The sequence below is a fragment of the Quercus lobata genome, chromosome 1, assembly GCF_001633185.2.
Source record: "Quercus lobata isolate SW786 chromosome 1, ValleyOak3.0 Primary Assembly, whole genome shotgun sequence".
Taxonomy (NCBI): domain Eukaryota; kingdom Viridiplantae; phylum Streptophyta; class Magnoliopsida; order Fagales; family Fagaceae; genus Quercus; species Quercus lobata.
Genome location: NC_044904.1, coordinates 10,998,518 through 11,011,729, shown reverse-complemented (window position 1 = coordinate 11,011,729; position 13,212 = coordinate 10,998,518). Strand labels below are relative to the sequence as shown.

At 35.7% G+C, this 13,212-nt stretch overlaps 1 protein-coding gene and 1 pseudogene across 1 annotated transcript; both read right to left on the bottom strand.

Moving 5' to 3' along the window:
• Positions 1-228: 228 nt before the first annotated feature.
• LOC115978647 lies at positions 229-4,749 on the bottom strand (annotated as a pseudogene).
• A 3,319-nt stretch (positions 4,750-8,068) lies between these two features.
• Positions 8,069-10,827, bottom strand: LOC115994974 (rust resistance kinase Lr10-like). Its single transcript, XM_031119342.1, has 4 exons — positions 10,572-10,827; positions 10,390-10,464; positions 9,733-9,762; positions 8,069-9,195 (listed from the first exon to the last, which is right to left on the bottom strand). The coding sequence occupies exons 1-4, from the start codon at positions 10,825-10,827 to the stop codon at positions 8,069-8,071; spliced, it is 1,488 nt and encodes a 495-aa protein (XP_030975202.1).
• Between the last annotated feature and the right edge of the window lie 2,385 nt (positions 10,828-13,212).

Below are 13,212 nucleotides of genomic sequence, written 5' to 3'. Positions count from 1 at the left end.
ATTGCCCCTGCCGCCCCTGAAGCAAAATAGAGCTAACTAACCTGAACCCAATTTTAACCAACCCGACTTATACAAAGTTTTACTCCTGATAGTCAGAGTAAATAAAGGAAATGTTTGTGCAAGTGCATGGCAACCCTTTAAATTCCAGAGAGGAAATGTTTCACATTTTGTGGGTAGGAAATTAAAACAATTTGCATTTCATTTAAATAACAGTGACAATGTGCAATATGCTGATAAATATAGCACATGGTTAATTTATATCATAAAACTCATTCCAAGTTCAGAGCGTTCATAATCATGAACGCGATGTACCTTTCTCAATAAAGTTTCCATAAACTATCAAAAAAATAAATCATAAAACTCACCTCTCCACCAGAACTTCCTTCTCTTTTACCTTAGTGGGACAGAAATTTGAAGAAGGCTCATCCAACCATGGTCCGCTTTCGTCCTCTTTGTCGCACTACAATAAATAGCAGAAGTTTGCAACCATCAAATGCAATAAGAAAAAATTATTAATTCTTAACTGGGCAGAAAAGAAAAAAAAAATAAAAAAACAAAACAAAAAACAAAAAACAAAACAAATGGGAGGAGAGGGCCACACCTTGAGCAAGCTTGTTCAGTGTAGATGACCACTGCTTTGAGGACTTCCGATATGCAGCAAGTATCCGATCCATCTATTCAACGTGCAACATTGAAGAAGTCAATGTCCAGTCAGAAAGCATGAATATAATAACATTAGGCGGCCCGGGGTAGAAGGAAGGGGGGTGGGGGAGAAACCAAAAGCATTTACAGAAAAACTGCGGGATTCTATGTTCTGTGGTCAGGAGTAATTTTTCAAAAAAGAAAATGATGCATTAAACACGAATAAAGTAACTTTCTAAAAACTGAACTTGTTTCTCCCATAAAAATCCATTTCCTGGTAATAAGGCATACCATGAAGTATCCACTGTTTAAATCTTGTCCCTAAGAAATGATAATATGTAAAAATAGACAAAAATCAAGAAAGAAAATAGATTGATATGTAATGGTCGTAGAAGTTCTCTGCTGTTTTCATTCTCAAAAATATTTCAGATTCTCATCATCTTCAAATTAGTGAGGTATTTAAATAAAAAAGAAAAAGTTTATATATATATATATATATATATATTATAGAGAGTTCATATACTGTGAGATACACAACATTATACACACAAATAAAAAATTTGACTCAAAATATGATTTGCTTTTTGACAAATATGAGCTTACTTGTTCAGTCATGAAATAAAGCCCCCATCCCAAAAAAAAAAAAAAAAAAAAAAATCCCATTCCAGATGTAGGTTTCTAATTGCTGATTCTCTCCCTATCTCTATTCTTGTTGAATCAACAATGCTGATGATACACCTTCAACTCACAATAAGAACATCCACATGGAAAAGCTGTACAAGGATGGTGGAGTTCATGAAGTCAATGACAATGGAGGAGTGGAAGTTACTCTCTATGGCCTACAAGCACATGATCAAGGCACACTTGATCACGCCGAGCCTCCTTTAAACACGCCCCCAACACCCCCCCCCCCCCCCCTTCTCCCAAAAATAATAATAATAATAAAAAAAAACCTGCAATCCAAAAGAGCTGCTCAACCTCAAAATGTTTGTAGGTCAGATGATACCACTGTTCAGAATGGTATCACCAAGTTTATGGATAGTCCTGGTTATTTACCCTTAGAAAACCAACTTGTGGGTGGGTCACAATCAAACTAGTCAAACCACCTAGTCCAGTTTGGCTTTTAAAATAACATTAAATCTTGCACCAAGCTTCCCAATGCCAAACACTCATAAGAGTCTCTGAGTTTCAATTCTTTTTCTCATTTTCTCTTTACAATCTAAAAGCACAAGAATAACTAGAAGTAAGAGAAGGAAAACTATGTCGCTTACCACATTCCCACATGAAGAGTGCATGGAGAGCAGAGCTTGTTCAAGTACATATAAATCAACAGCTTTATCTTCTGGAAGGGTTGAAGTAAAGCTCAAACCAAAGTCAATAAGGACCTACAAAGAGATATTAATGGACTGTAAATGCAGGTTTAGAGCAACTTTAATCATAGAAAGTAAGATAAAGTTGACGGGAAATGTCCAATACCACCCACCAAAAGAAAAAAGAAGAAAAGGGAACTCACCAGCTGGTTGGTACCACTCTTAAGTAACATGTTTGATGTGGTCAAGTCACCACGGATGAGACCACCATCATGCAATTTTCCAATTGCATCGCCAATTTGTAAAGCAATATCATCCAATTGCTCTACAATTATACCATGTGACCCGAATTCAAGGAGTATGTCTTTGACAGAGGGACCCTCCACATACTCAAATGTTAAAGTGTGCAGCACAGGGTCCACAGAATACAACACTGGAGTAGAAACTCCAAGTCGTCTTGCTTTTGTCATGCACCTGGCTTCCTGTTTCAACAATAAATTTACAGAAGACATAGACAATAAGCAACACATTGATTCATTGACTTATGGAATAAAGAGTGGAAGGTAGTCCCAAAGCAAAAAAAAAAAAAAAAAATACTTACCACATTTAAGCGCTTAAGAGTTATTTTAGAATCCAAAGTAGGATGCCTATACTTCTTTGAGAAACGTTCCTTAATAACAGACCGCCTTCACACAAAATTTGTCTCAAAAAATCTCTGAAAAGGAATGTCAAGATCAGCATAAAAATTACAAACTGCACATGGTCAAAGTTTCACTTCTAGTGGCTCATGCAAAACTGAAAAACCAGGTGAGTTAATTATTACTAGTGAGCGAGCTTTATTCTATCGAAAATGGCAGAAATGCAACGAACTTTGAGGGAGGGGGGTGAACCCATATTTTTCCACACAAAATAGGGAAAAAAATTTAAGACGTATATCTTCTTCTGTACTGGTTGTAACTTGTAAGTATGTAAAACCGACCAAAAGGCCTTGAGAAGTTTAAATTGTAACTGCACTCACAGCCTCAGCTCCTTGCTTCAGCAGAATGAGAGAGCTTTCTTTTACATCTGTCTTAATCTCCATAATAAAAAACACCACAGCACCAAAATTCTGCACCGACAACTATCAGTTAGAAGGGAGAGGGGCAAAAAACCATAAAATAAAATTAGTTTCTTCTTTTAGTCTTTTTTAACATGATAAATAGAACATAACAAATCACAGGATGCACTCAAAACACAATGAAACAATAAAATCCACTTGTGCCTCAATTGAGTGACCAAATTAGTTCTAGTCATGTACAAAAGAAATGGTATGGAAACTGAAAACAAAGTTATTTAAGTAATTTACAGAAGACATGGAATGGAAATTGACAAAAATACGTAAAGCATGGAAGAAAAAGTTTGATATCTAACTTCCAGTCAAAATGAGACCAATTTGAAAACACAAAGTTAATAGATGAGACCAAGGTAAACTCATTGCATATAAACACCATAAGGTTTCAAACACCAACTAAAAATGAATGAGAATATAATGAACAGTTTAAGTGTCCAAATACAAACCAATTACAATTTCTAGCATTCCAAACAAGATGCACAAAAGTCAAAGCCAACATAGAAAACACATAAAGAAACTGAATATTAAGCATTCAAATAAGGAAAGTCAAAGATTTGAAATGAATGAGAGCCAGAACTTCCTTTGCCACCCTGGTGGTTTTTCTCTTTGTAAGGAACCCCTATATTTTTATTTTTTATAATTCATAACAAATTTCATTTAGAAGGTGCAAAAATGGGAGCAACCTAACACATGGGATGTATACTAAAAGTAACACGCACAAAATTAACATCTTTTTTATTTTTGATAACGTAGGGAACCTTTCTAAAGAAAAACCCTATGAACTCGCCTCTAGCTAGTAAACCCAACGGGCAACCGACTCCACCCGCCACAAAATTAGCATCTAATATGCAAAGAATCTAAAAATTACAAATAGGCCAGGAACAAAAGGCTTCAATCTTCCTATGAATAACTCTCTTCCATTAAAAGTAAGTCCACTCCTTTCTCTCTAGATATATCACATTAAACATAAAGGATTCACCTTCCACACTTCAATACCATCTCATTTTACCAAATTATCACTTCCAACACACCAATAAGGCAACCACCCTGCTCTTGTCATCAAACAAGCAAAACCACACAATTCCAATTCCAAACTACAAATAACACAGTGTACTAATAAACAATCCATCCAACTCCCCACACCCCCCCCCCCCCCGGAGCATGCACATACACCACAAATCCTTTATCATCAAACCCCAACAACAATTACAACAAAGCCATAGTACCAAAAATTTTCGCAGTTCTATCCCATCCAAAATCACTCTCTGCTGTATCACAAAAGTTCATATGGTATTAACTCATTTCCAGTGATTTATTTGGATAAACAAAATTAAACTGGGTAAAAATACATTAGAAAAAGTAAAGCTTTAAAAACATGTACATTAGCTGAATAAGCAGGAAAAAGAATTAAAAATATCTAAACCCCACTTTCTCAAATATATGTGCTAAAAACGATTATTTACAATGGCGCAGACAGTGTTTTTTTTCTTTTTCTTTTTTTTTTCCTTCATGTAATACAAACACTATCAAATTTATTTCATAATCCAAAATGGGAAAATGAAAAAATCACGAAAAAAAAAAAAAATCAAACCACTTGTCCACGACTACAGGAAAACGGCGGCTCCGGCGTCCTTTTCCAAACTCCGGCGGCTTCTCTGCTTGGCCAGTTGGAGCAGACACGGCGGTTTCTAATTTTGAGGTTTTTTTTTATTTTCTGAAAGATTGTAGATATATTAACGAGAAATTTGTCAAATGCTGACGTGGATTAAAATACTTTGTTTGCCCTTAAATTTTGGTTGTTTTTATTTTTGGCTCGTTATGTTTTAAAATTTTCATTTTAATCCTTTATACTTTGTGTTTTCATAATTGTCCTAACCGTTAGGTGCTTTTTTTTTTTCTTTTTTTTTTTAATAACAAGATAGAAATTATATATATATATATATATATATATGTGAAGCTCCCTCCTAGAGACTTGAACTTCAGCCCTTACCCCCTATGCCCCATAAGCACTTATATTTGTAAAGTGATCATTGCTTGTGAAGTGATTATCGCATTAAAGTTATGCGGTGATACTAGGTACTTTTAATGTTTAAGTATTTTATAAAGAATTTATTTGTTGTAGGTAGATATAGACAAGCTATATTATTGACAAAAATGGACAATAGGACAAATAATGATGTCCTTGTCATCCATTTTCGTTACTCATATGACCTTTAATTGTATATTTAACAATTTCATGAAAAATACTAACTCTAAAATACCTTGAATATAAGAATTTCATTATTGTAGATGCTAGCCTCATCACATGCGCTCCGCACATGTGATGAGGCTCTTTCTTTATTTTGGGTTTGTGGTGGGCCTTTTGTATTTTTGGGCTTGATTTCTTTTGCTATACCATGGCCCGTGATTCTGAGGTAAAAGAGTTGGGATTGGCCTAAGTGAAACACACCTTAGGCCAGCTTGTGCACAAGTTGAGCCATCCCCATGTAGACGCGCCTTGGCAAGAGCCTTAAATGTACAGCGTGCTCACAGTAGGAACAACTTTTACAAATATTATAGCAGGAAACACAATTCAGCAAGATAACTAAAGCATCTTTACAAATAATAATAACGCGTAAATAATACAACAAAGGAGAATAACGAGGTCGTGGTAGAATAATACAATCACGAGTAACAAAATTACAGCAAACAGTTCAGTAATAAGGTAACAAGCTAGTCATTCGTTAACCAAAAGCAAGATTTGTCTGTCAAAGAAAATGGCTTAGCCTTTCAGCAAACACAAGTCCAAAAAGGGAGTCAATCTCCAATGTCGGTAACCTCAAATAAGGCTCCTGCCATAGAGATACACTTTGGAAAAAGGATCTAGATCTTAAACTTGAATTCTTAGCTTATTAGAGAATGGGTAACCTATTGATGGATGCCTCTATTCCTATCACACTTGTTTTTTTCTTGGATCTCTCTGTGGTTCCTTTTTTCTTACTCCTTTTCTTCCATGTTCTGCTTCTATTTCTTGTCGTGGTTCCTCCTTTAACTGTTCATAACTATGGCCTTTTACACTACCTGCTGTTATAGGATTTACCATTTTTACCCCTTAACCGCTTTTATCTTGTTGTGAGCGTCCTTCAAGACTGCCCACTAGCCTGTCGATTGCCCAGCTACTACCATTACATTGTGTTGGCTGCACCACGGGTCATTCCTAGACAAAAGTGGTCTGTCTTGTCTCTTACCTCTCTCTTTTTTCACTACTCTCATCTGGATAAGGGTTAAACATCTCCCTCACCTACCTCTATGACATACATTTAGTGGTTCCAACTCATATTTACTAATTTTTGGTGAGATGTCATGCTAGCAGAACATTTCTCTCCAAAGAAGTTTGAGCAGGAACCACAAAATAGGCTCCGCCTTCTCCCCACCACCAAACCACACCCTCTCATACCTTTGGCCCATGGCCCACCTCCCTTGTATTGGTTGGGTACAAGTAGGTGGTGCCTAGACCCTGTGTGTATGCTCTACTTCCATCTAAATCCATTACTTTTCTGGCCTTCACGCATTTGCCATTGCCTCCACGCTTGTCTGATTCTGCTATACGTTCTGGTAGCTGTTTAACTCTTGCGGCGTGAAAGATACATGGCCCTTTAGGTTTACGCTCTCTACTTTCCATCTCTTCTTTGGACTGGTCATTGCTTGAGTGTAAGCCCTCTCCTTTTTTCCTAGCCCATGTCCTCTTCTTTCCTATGTCAGTGGGCTTCTTGGTTGGTGATCCTGCCATGCCATTGCACTGCTCATGTTATATAATCACTTCTCTTTTATTTCTTTGTTGCCCATAGGCTTATGGGCTAAGGCTCCTGCCAATCCATTTTCTACATCCTTTTCTCTTTTAGGCTTCACTGGCCAACATTTCTATTATGCCAGCCCATTTCATTTCTCGAGTTTTCTTGACCCATTTTATTCCTTGGGTTTCCTCAGTCTATTTACTTCTTCTTTACCTCTTTTACTCCTAAGGGCTTTTGCTAAATCCTTTAGGATTTCTCGGCCCAATTACCATATCCTTATCTCTTATTACCTTTCGGGTTTATTGGCATTTATGCCAACCCTATGAATTTACTAACTCATTTCTTGGGCTTTCCCAGCCCATTTACTTCTTCTTTACCTCTTATTATTCCTATGGGTTTACTACTTTATTCCTTAGGCTTCCTCGACCCATTTACTTCTTCTTTGCCACTTCTTTGACACTTATCATTTTTGTGGGCCTGCTAACCATTATTCCTGCCATTCTGGTCTGCTAGTCTTTACTATTTTCTCTTCCCATTGTCTTCATAATGTTGGGCTTATTCTGCCATTGGGCCTTTTGTCAAAAGTGGGCATCAACAAGGTTTAATATAATTTTTAAATCTGGAATTGTCTATTGTTAATGAGATTACATAGGAAAAGATTTTTAAGAAGTTCAGATTTTGGATTTTGAAAAGCAGTAAACTGCTGTACTAATTTTTGGAAAAAAATGTATCAAACGTGATGTGTGCTAATTTATAGGAAAAAAGTTTTTCTGGTTGTTTTGGTTTTTATTTTTTATTTTTTTTATAAGAAACATAGAACTTTCCTCTTAGTTTTGAATTATATTTATACTCAAGTCTTAGTATGGGTAATTTTGTATGTTTGGGACTAATTTATTAGCTAACATTTTGCTTTTTGACTTTTATATGCTTTTTAAAAACTCTTTTTTTCTTTTTCTCACTTGTTTAAAGTATAATTATATTTTAGCACACTTTCAACAAAAAATTTCAGTAAAAAACTAATTAAGTTGCTCCCAAATATACAAAAACCATAGTTCTCAAATACTACTAGACTTTTGGCATTACTAATTCACTGTGAAGGCCATAAAGTCAGGTTTCATCAAATATTTTAATCAACAAAGAAAAGATGTTCATTAACAAGCTAGAAATAAATACATTTCACAAAGTTCATTACCTCCTAGACTCAAAGTTTCCCTTGAAAGAAGGGGTGTATTTTAGTGCATAGAATCATATTGCATTGACACCATTACAGTGGAAGAACCTATCGGTGATCTTAAGGGAGTAGACAAGTAAGGTTTGGGGGGGATTTGCAAAGATTCGAGACTCCCTTCCAACATTTCCACCACTCTACTCATTGATGGTCTATCTGATGGATCAAATTGTATGCACCACAAACTCACTATTATCATCTTCCTTGCATTGTCTTCATCTCCTTCATTTAAAAGGCCTAGCAGTCCTAATTCTTCATTTAGTTCAAGATGCTTGTAAATCCAATGTGGAAAATATATCCCACTAGTTAAATCAACAGTAACATCAATATTCTTTCGACTTCCTGTCATTTCTAAAACCATCATTCCATAACTATAGACATCTGACTTGTGAGAAATTCCTCCAAAATTTCTACAAAATACCTCGGGAGCTATATACCCAATCGTCCCTCTTGCACCAACCATTGATATAATACTCTTTTCTCTAGGGCATATCTTTGCAAGGCCAAAATCAGAAATTTTTGGGCAAAAGTTTTCATCCAAAAGAATGTTGTGAGGCTTTATGTCAAAATGCAAAATTTGTGTGTTGCACCCTCTATGCAAGTACTCTAAGCCTCGTGCAATGCCAATGGCAATCTTGTATAATGTTTCCCACCCCAATTGATGATTAGAACTTGAAGGATTTCCTTTATATATGAATTTCTCAAGAGATCCATTAGGCATAAGCTCATAGATAAGAGCTCTTTTAGATCCCTCAAAGCAAAAGCCCTTAAGAGTGACAATGTTAACATGGGAGGTCCTACTAATGCTTGCAACTTCGTTAATGAATTCCTCTCCATTACCTTTAGAATTATTCAAAACCTTCACTGCCACAAAACATCCATCTTGTAACTTCCCCTTATAAACACTACCATAGCCCCCTTGGCCTAATTTATCATTAAAGGACTTGGTTATTGTCTTTACATCTGAATAACTGTATCTTCTAATAACAAGAGGTCCACGATTCCTTAGAAAGGCCTCGACATTCTGATGAGCTAGATTTTTCTTCTTCCAAATATCTTTAATTGATGAGAGCTTTCTCCAGAAGCAGTTGATTATAAACATCAAAACTCCAATTCCAGCAAACGAAGTGGCTATAATAAAAGAATAGAGGTTATGAAGTAATAAATGGTGACACGACAATAACTCAAACTACATATTTATAATGTCTTGAACCTCAATTGCATTTTCTTGTGGTGACACAATAGTAACAATGAAAAGGACATGCCAAGGATGACTTGGCATGCATCCAGTATTATAAGCAGAATAAAAGATATAGGTTTAGATGGACAGGAGAAAGGGAGCCTTAGAGGAAAATCATGATCTATGAAAAATTAGCTAATGTACCGATGGATTCCATACATACATGGTATTGAATTATAAAAAAACGGAGCAAATGGAGCCATTACCAAAACTGATAACGACACCTTATATCATTGCATGAATAATACTTTGAAGATTTGATAATTAGACACACTGTGAGAAGGGTTAAAAAGGGGTCACAGTTTAAGTGTTGAAGACACACTAGATCACTTCCATATGGAATCATTTCAGTTCTATAGGATAGGCCGCCCAAGCAAACATGTAAATATTAGTATCAACAAAAAGATTTGATTAAAGAAGTATGTTACCTATAGCAATCACTTTCAAACTCTTAATCCCTGTATCAAAAGCAGCAAAGAACATTACTATTAGTTGAATAATCAAAAATAAAATAAAAATTAGTGCAACATATTGACAGAGCAAAATTGGTATTCTTTGAAATCTCAACAATATTTAACAGAGAGCAATGAACTTCGGTCTAGATTTATCTGATAGATTTTATAACAAGAAAGTTCAATCTATTTCTATTTTCCTAAAAGAATGAGCCAATCTGAATCTACTAAATCTAGTGCCGCAGAAGAGCGATACGTGAATTGTAGCATAGAACAGAATAGCAGCGAGCCATATACATATATTAAGAATAATTAATACATAGAAACCAACGAAATTTATAAGAATTTTTGCTAATTTGAAAATTCCCGTGTCAATACCTTCCTCCAAATTGGCACAATGAAAATTCTTCTACTATAACAGTTGGAACATTCATCAAACACAAACTTCACTATAAAACTCTGTTGTTTCATAGCAACATGATATCAGGGTGAAAGTTCTCTCTCTCTCTCTTTCACTATATCTATGAAGATGCAAAAACTACACTCTTATTGAGAGCTCTTTGAGAATGGAAAGCCTACCAGTAACAAAGTTATTTCCATTTCTCATAAACTAATTTTGAAACTAATACGAACTAGCTAAAACCATTGCTGTGGAGGAGTGGATCATGGCATGGAACAGAAAAGTATCAGCACTTGTATTAGGATTTACTGTAACATAAGAATGTAAAGAATCTTGTATGCAATGAAATCTTTAAGAATTTTCAATATGTGTGTGTGTAGGAACAGAAACTTTTGTGTTATTCCGATGTCTATACCTTTCTGAAAGGCTTCCTCTGTAACGGTACAATTAAATTCTCCTTTCTTGTCAAGCTCACATAGACCTCCTCTCCTATAACATCTGCTACAAGCATCAGATACACGGACTTCAAGGTCATACTCAGCAGTCATATTCAGTTCAGCTTCATGTGAATGCTCTTGTACTGGGAGCTGAATAGTTGAACATCCAGAAGGAAAACTCTGAGAAGCCTCGTTTGAATGAGTATAGTAGATATTATAGTCTCCGCAGCTCATATTTTCTAAATTTGTAGGTGAAGTAATATCAAGTGTGCGACTGCATTTAAATAGGGTCTGATTGGGTGTGGTGAGTTTAAAAGAGATTAATGGAGAATTTGGAAGAGTAAAATTGATTAAGTATTCGCATTTACTGGTATTCAAGTATTCCCAAAGCGAAAGGTCCCTGATACGTATGGTTTGTGAGGTGTAATTAGTGTAAGAGATGTTTATAACTTCATATGGTCTTCCACCCCACGGTCCCTGTGGCAGTTGGATGGTTGGAGATGTTTGGTCACAAATTACTGGCAGTAAACCGCAAAAGGGGGGTGGGATGTTGGTGACTGGAAATCCGATGTTACCGAATTTCCCACATTGAAATGGCGAACAATTTTGGAGTTTTCTCTGTACTTCTTCAGCTGAGTGAAGCAGAACGAAGTGTGAGAGAAGAAAGAAAACAAACAGGTAGGCAGAAGCCATCCCAAAATTCCTGATTCACTAGCGAAAACAAAAATCACTATTCACAAACTAGAATCTATTAATGATTAATCTAAACTTAAACAAAGTGTTTGTTAAACTTCTTTTCTTCTTCCTTCACTATATAGTATTTAGTTTCTCTGACAGGTCTGTCTGTTTGTACTTGACTTGGAATTTGAAAAAAGGAAGACTTGTGAAACCAGGTTGAAATTATTGGAGTAAGTTGGGGACAGCTTTGGGAAATCCCTTGGTTCCACAGCCAGAGAGACCCCATTTCAGGAGAATTTCCCACTCATCTTCTCCATTGACACGCAGTGAAAAAGACTCACGGTATTTTTTTTCTCTCTTTTTCAAAAGCTTAGAGCATTCAAAATTTTGTTGTGGAAAGCAGTGCGGCATTGTTTGAATCGTGAAGACGTGTGGGCAGAGTCGTGTGGATTTACTTGCCCATGAAAAACGGGGGCCTGATTGCCTGAACCCAAATGGAGCCAATGCGAACTTAAATATGACCTGCTCACATGCCATACTCCTCTGCCTAGGGACCCCCAACCCTGCAACGTCCTTTAACAATGGCGTTTCATATCATATGGGATAACGGGAAGCCCATATTCACATCCCCAGTTATTCTATTATTAACTTATTCCTCTTCTGTTCGAACATTAAGAGCATGTTTGGACAAGAAAATTTCATCACTCAATTTCCATAACTCATAACTCATCACTTATCATTCATCACTCAATTTTTCACACCCGTTTGGCATCATTATCCAATTTCCATCACTCAATATTTTTCACACTATTTATGGGCCCCACACCTGTCACTTAGTTAGTTTTTTTTTTTTTTTTTTTTTTTTTTTTTAGTACCCTTACTCACGAATCCAGTAATAAAAAAAAAAGAAAAAAGAAAAGAAAAGAAAGAACTGAACCCAGAAACCAAAACAAGTGAAAGAACAACTGAACCCAAAAGAAAAAAAAACCCCAGAAACAGAACCCAGAGAAAAAAAAAGAAGAAAGAACTGAACCCAGTGAAAGAACCGAAACCGAACTGAACCTAGTGAAAGAACCAAAAAAAAAAAAAAACCCAGAAATTGAACCCAATGAAAGAAGGAAAAAAAAAAAAAACACAGCCAACGGAGACCAATGAAAGAAGAAAAAAAAGAAAAGAAAAAAAGAACCCAGCCAACGTGAAAGAAGAAGAAAAAAAAAAAAAAAAAAAGAAAGAAAGAAGAAAGCCAACGGAGACTAGTATTGAAAGAAGAAAGAAAAGTGGAGAAGAAAAGGAAAAACAATGGTCAAAAGTTGCGGCTGTGGGTCCCTCCATGTGTGTTTATTCACGGAAATGCCATTGAGTTATGAGTTATGGAAATTGAAAACAGCCAAAATGTGTTTTCAATTTCCATAACTCATAACTCAAAAATCAGAGAATTGAGTGATGGAAACAGAGTTATGGAAACAGAGTTATCGTTTGCCAAACGGATATTGAGTTATGGGTCCCACCATTTTTGAGTTATGAGTTATGGAAATTGTGAATTGAGTTACCAAAATTGGCAATCCAAACAGCCTCTAAGCTTCCAATTTTAATTTAGTGCCTGAACCTCAAGATCCATATATTCTCTTATAATAGTTGGTTCTGGTGAGCTTCCTCCGCAGCAGTTTATTTAGTTTTTTACTTAAAACTTTTTACTAAAAGTGTGCTAATGTATACTTATATTTTGAAAAAAGTGAAAAAAAGGGGAAAAATTGATGTATTAAAAAGCTGTACCTAAAAGCTAATTCTGGTGAGCTACCTCCGTTTAGCAACAACTTATTTAACTTTTGCTGAAAACTTTTTACTGAAAATATGCTAAAGTAAACTTATACTTTGAAAAAAATGAAAAAGTGAGAAAAGTGATGTATAAAAAAGCTGTACATAAAAAATAAAAGGTAAAAA

Bases quoted from the DNA above. Each gene is read 5' to 3' on its own strand.
- LOC115994974 (XM_031119342.1), bottom strand. From the start codon at position 10,827: ATGAGCTGCGGAGACTATAATATCTACTATACTCATTCAAACGAGGCT. The intron at 9,763-10,389 runs GTTCGTATTAGT...CTTTTGATACAG, and splicing joins CACAGCAATGGTTTTAGCTA to GGATTAAGAGTTTGAAAGTG. The intron at 9,196-9,732 runs GTAACATACTTC...CTTTTATTATAG, and splicing joins TTTGAAAGTGATTGCTATAG to CCACTTCGTTTGCTGGAATT.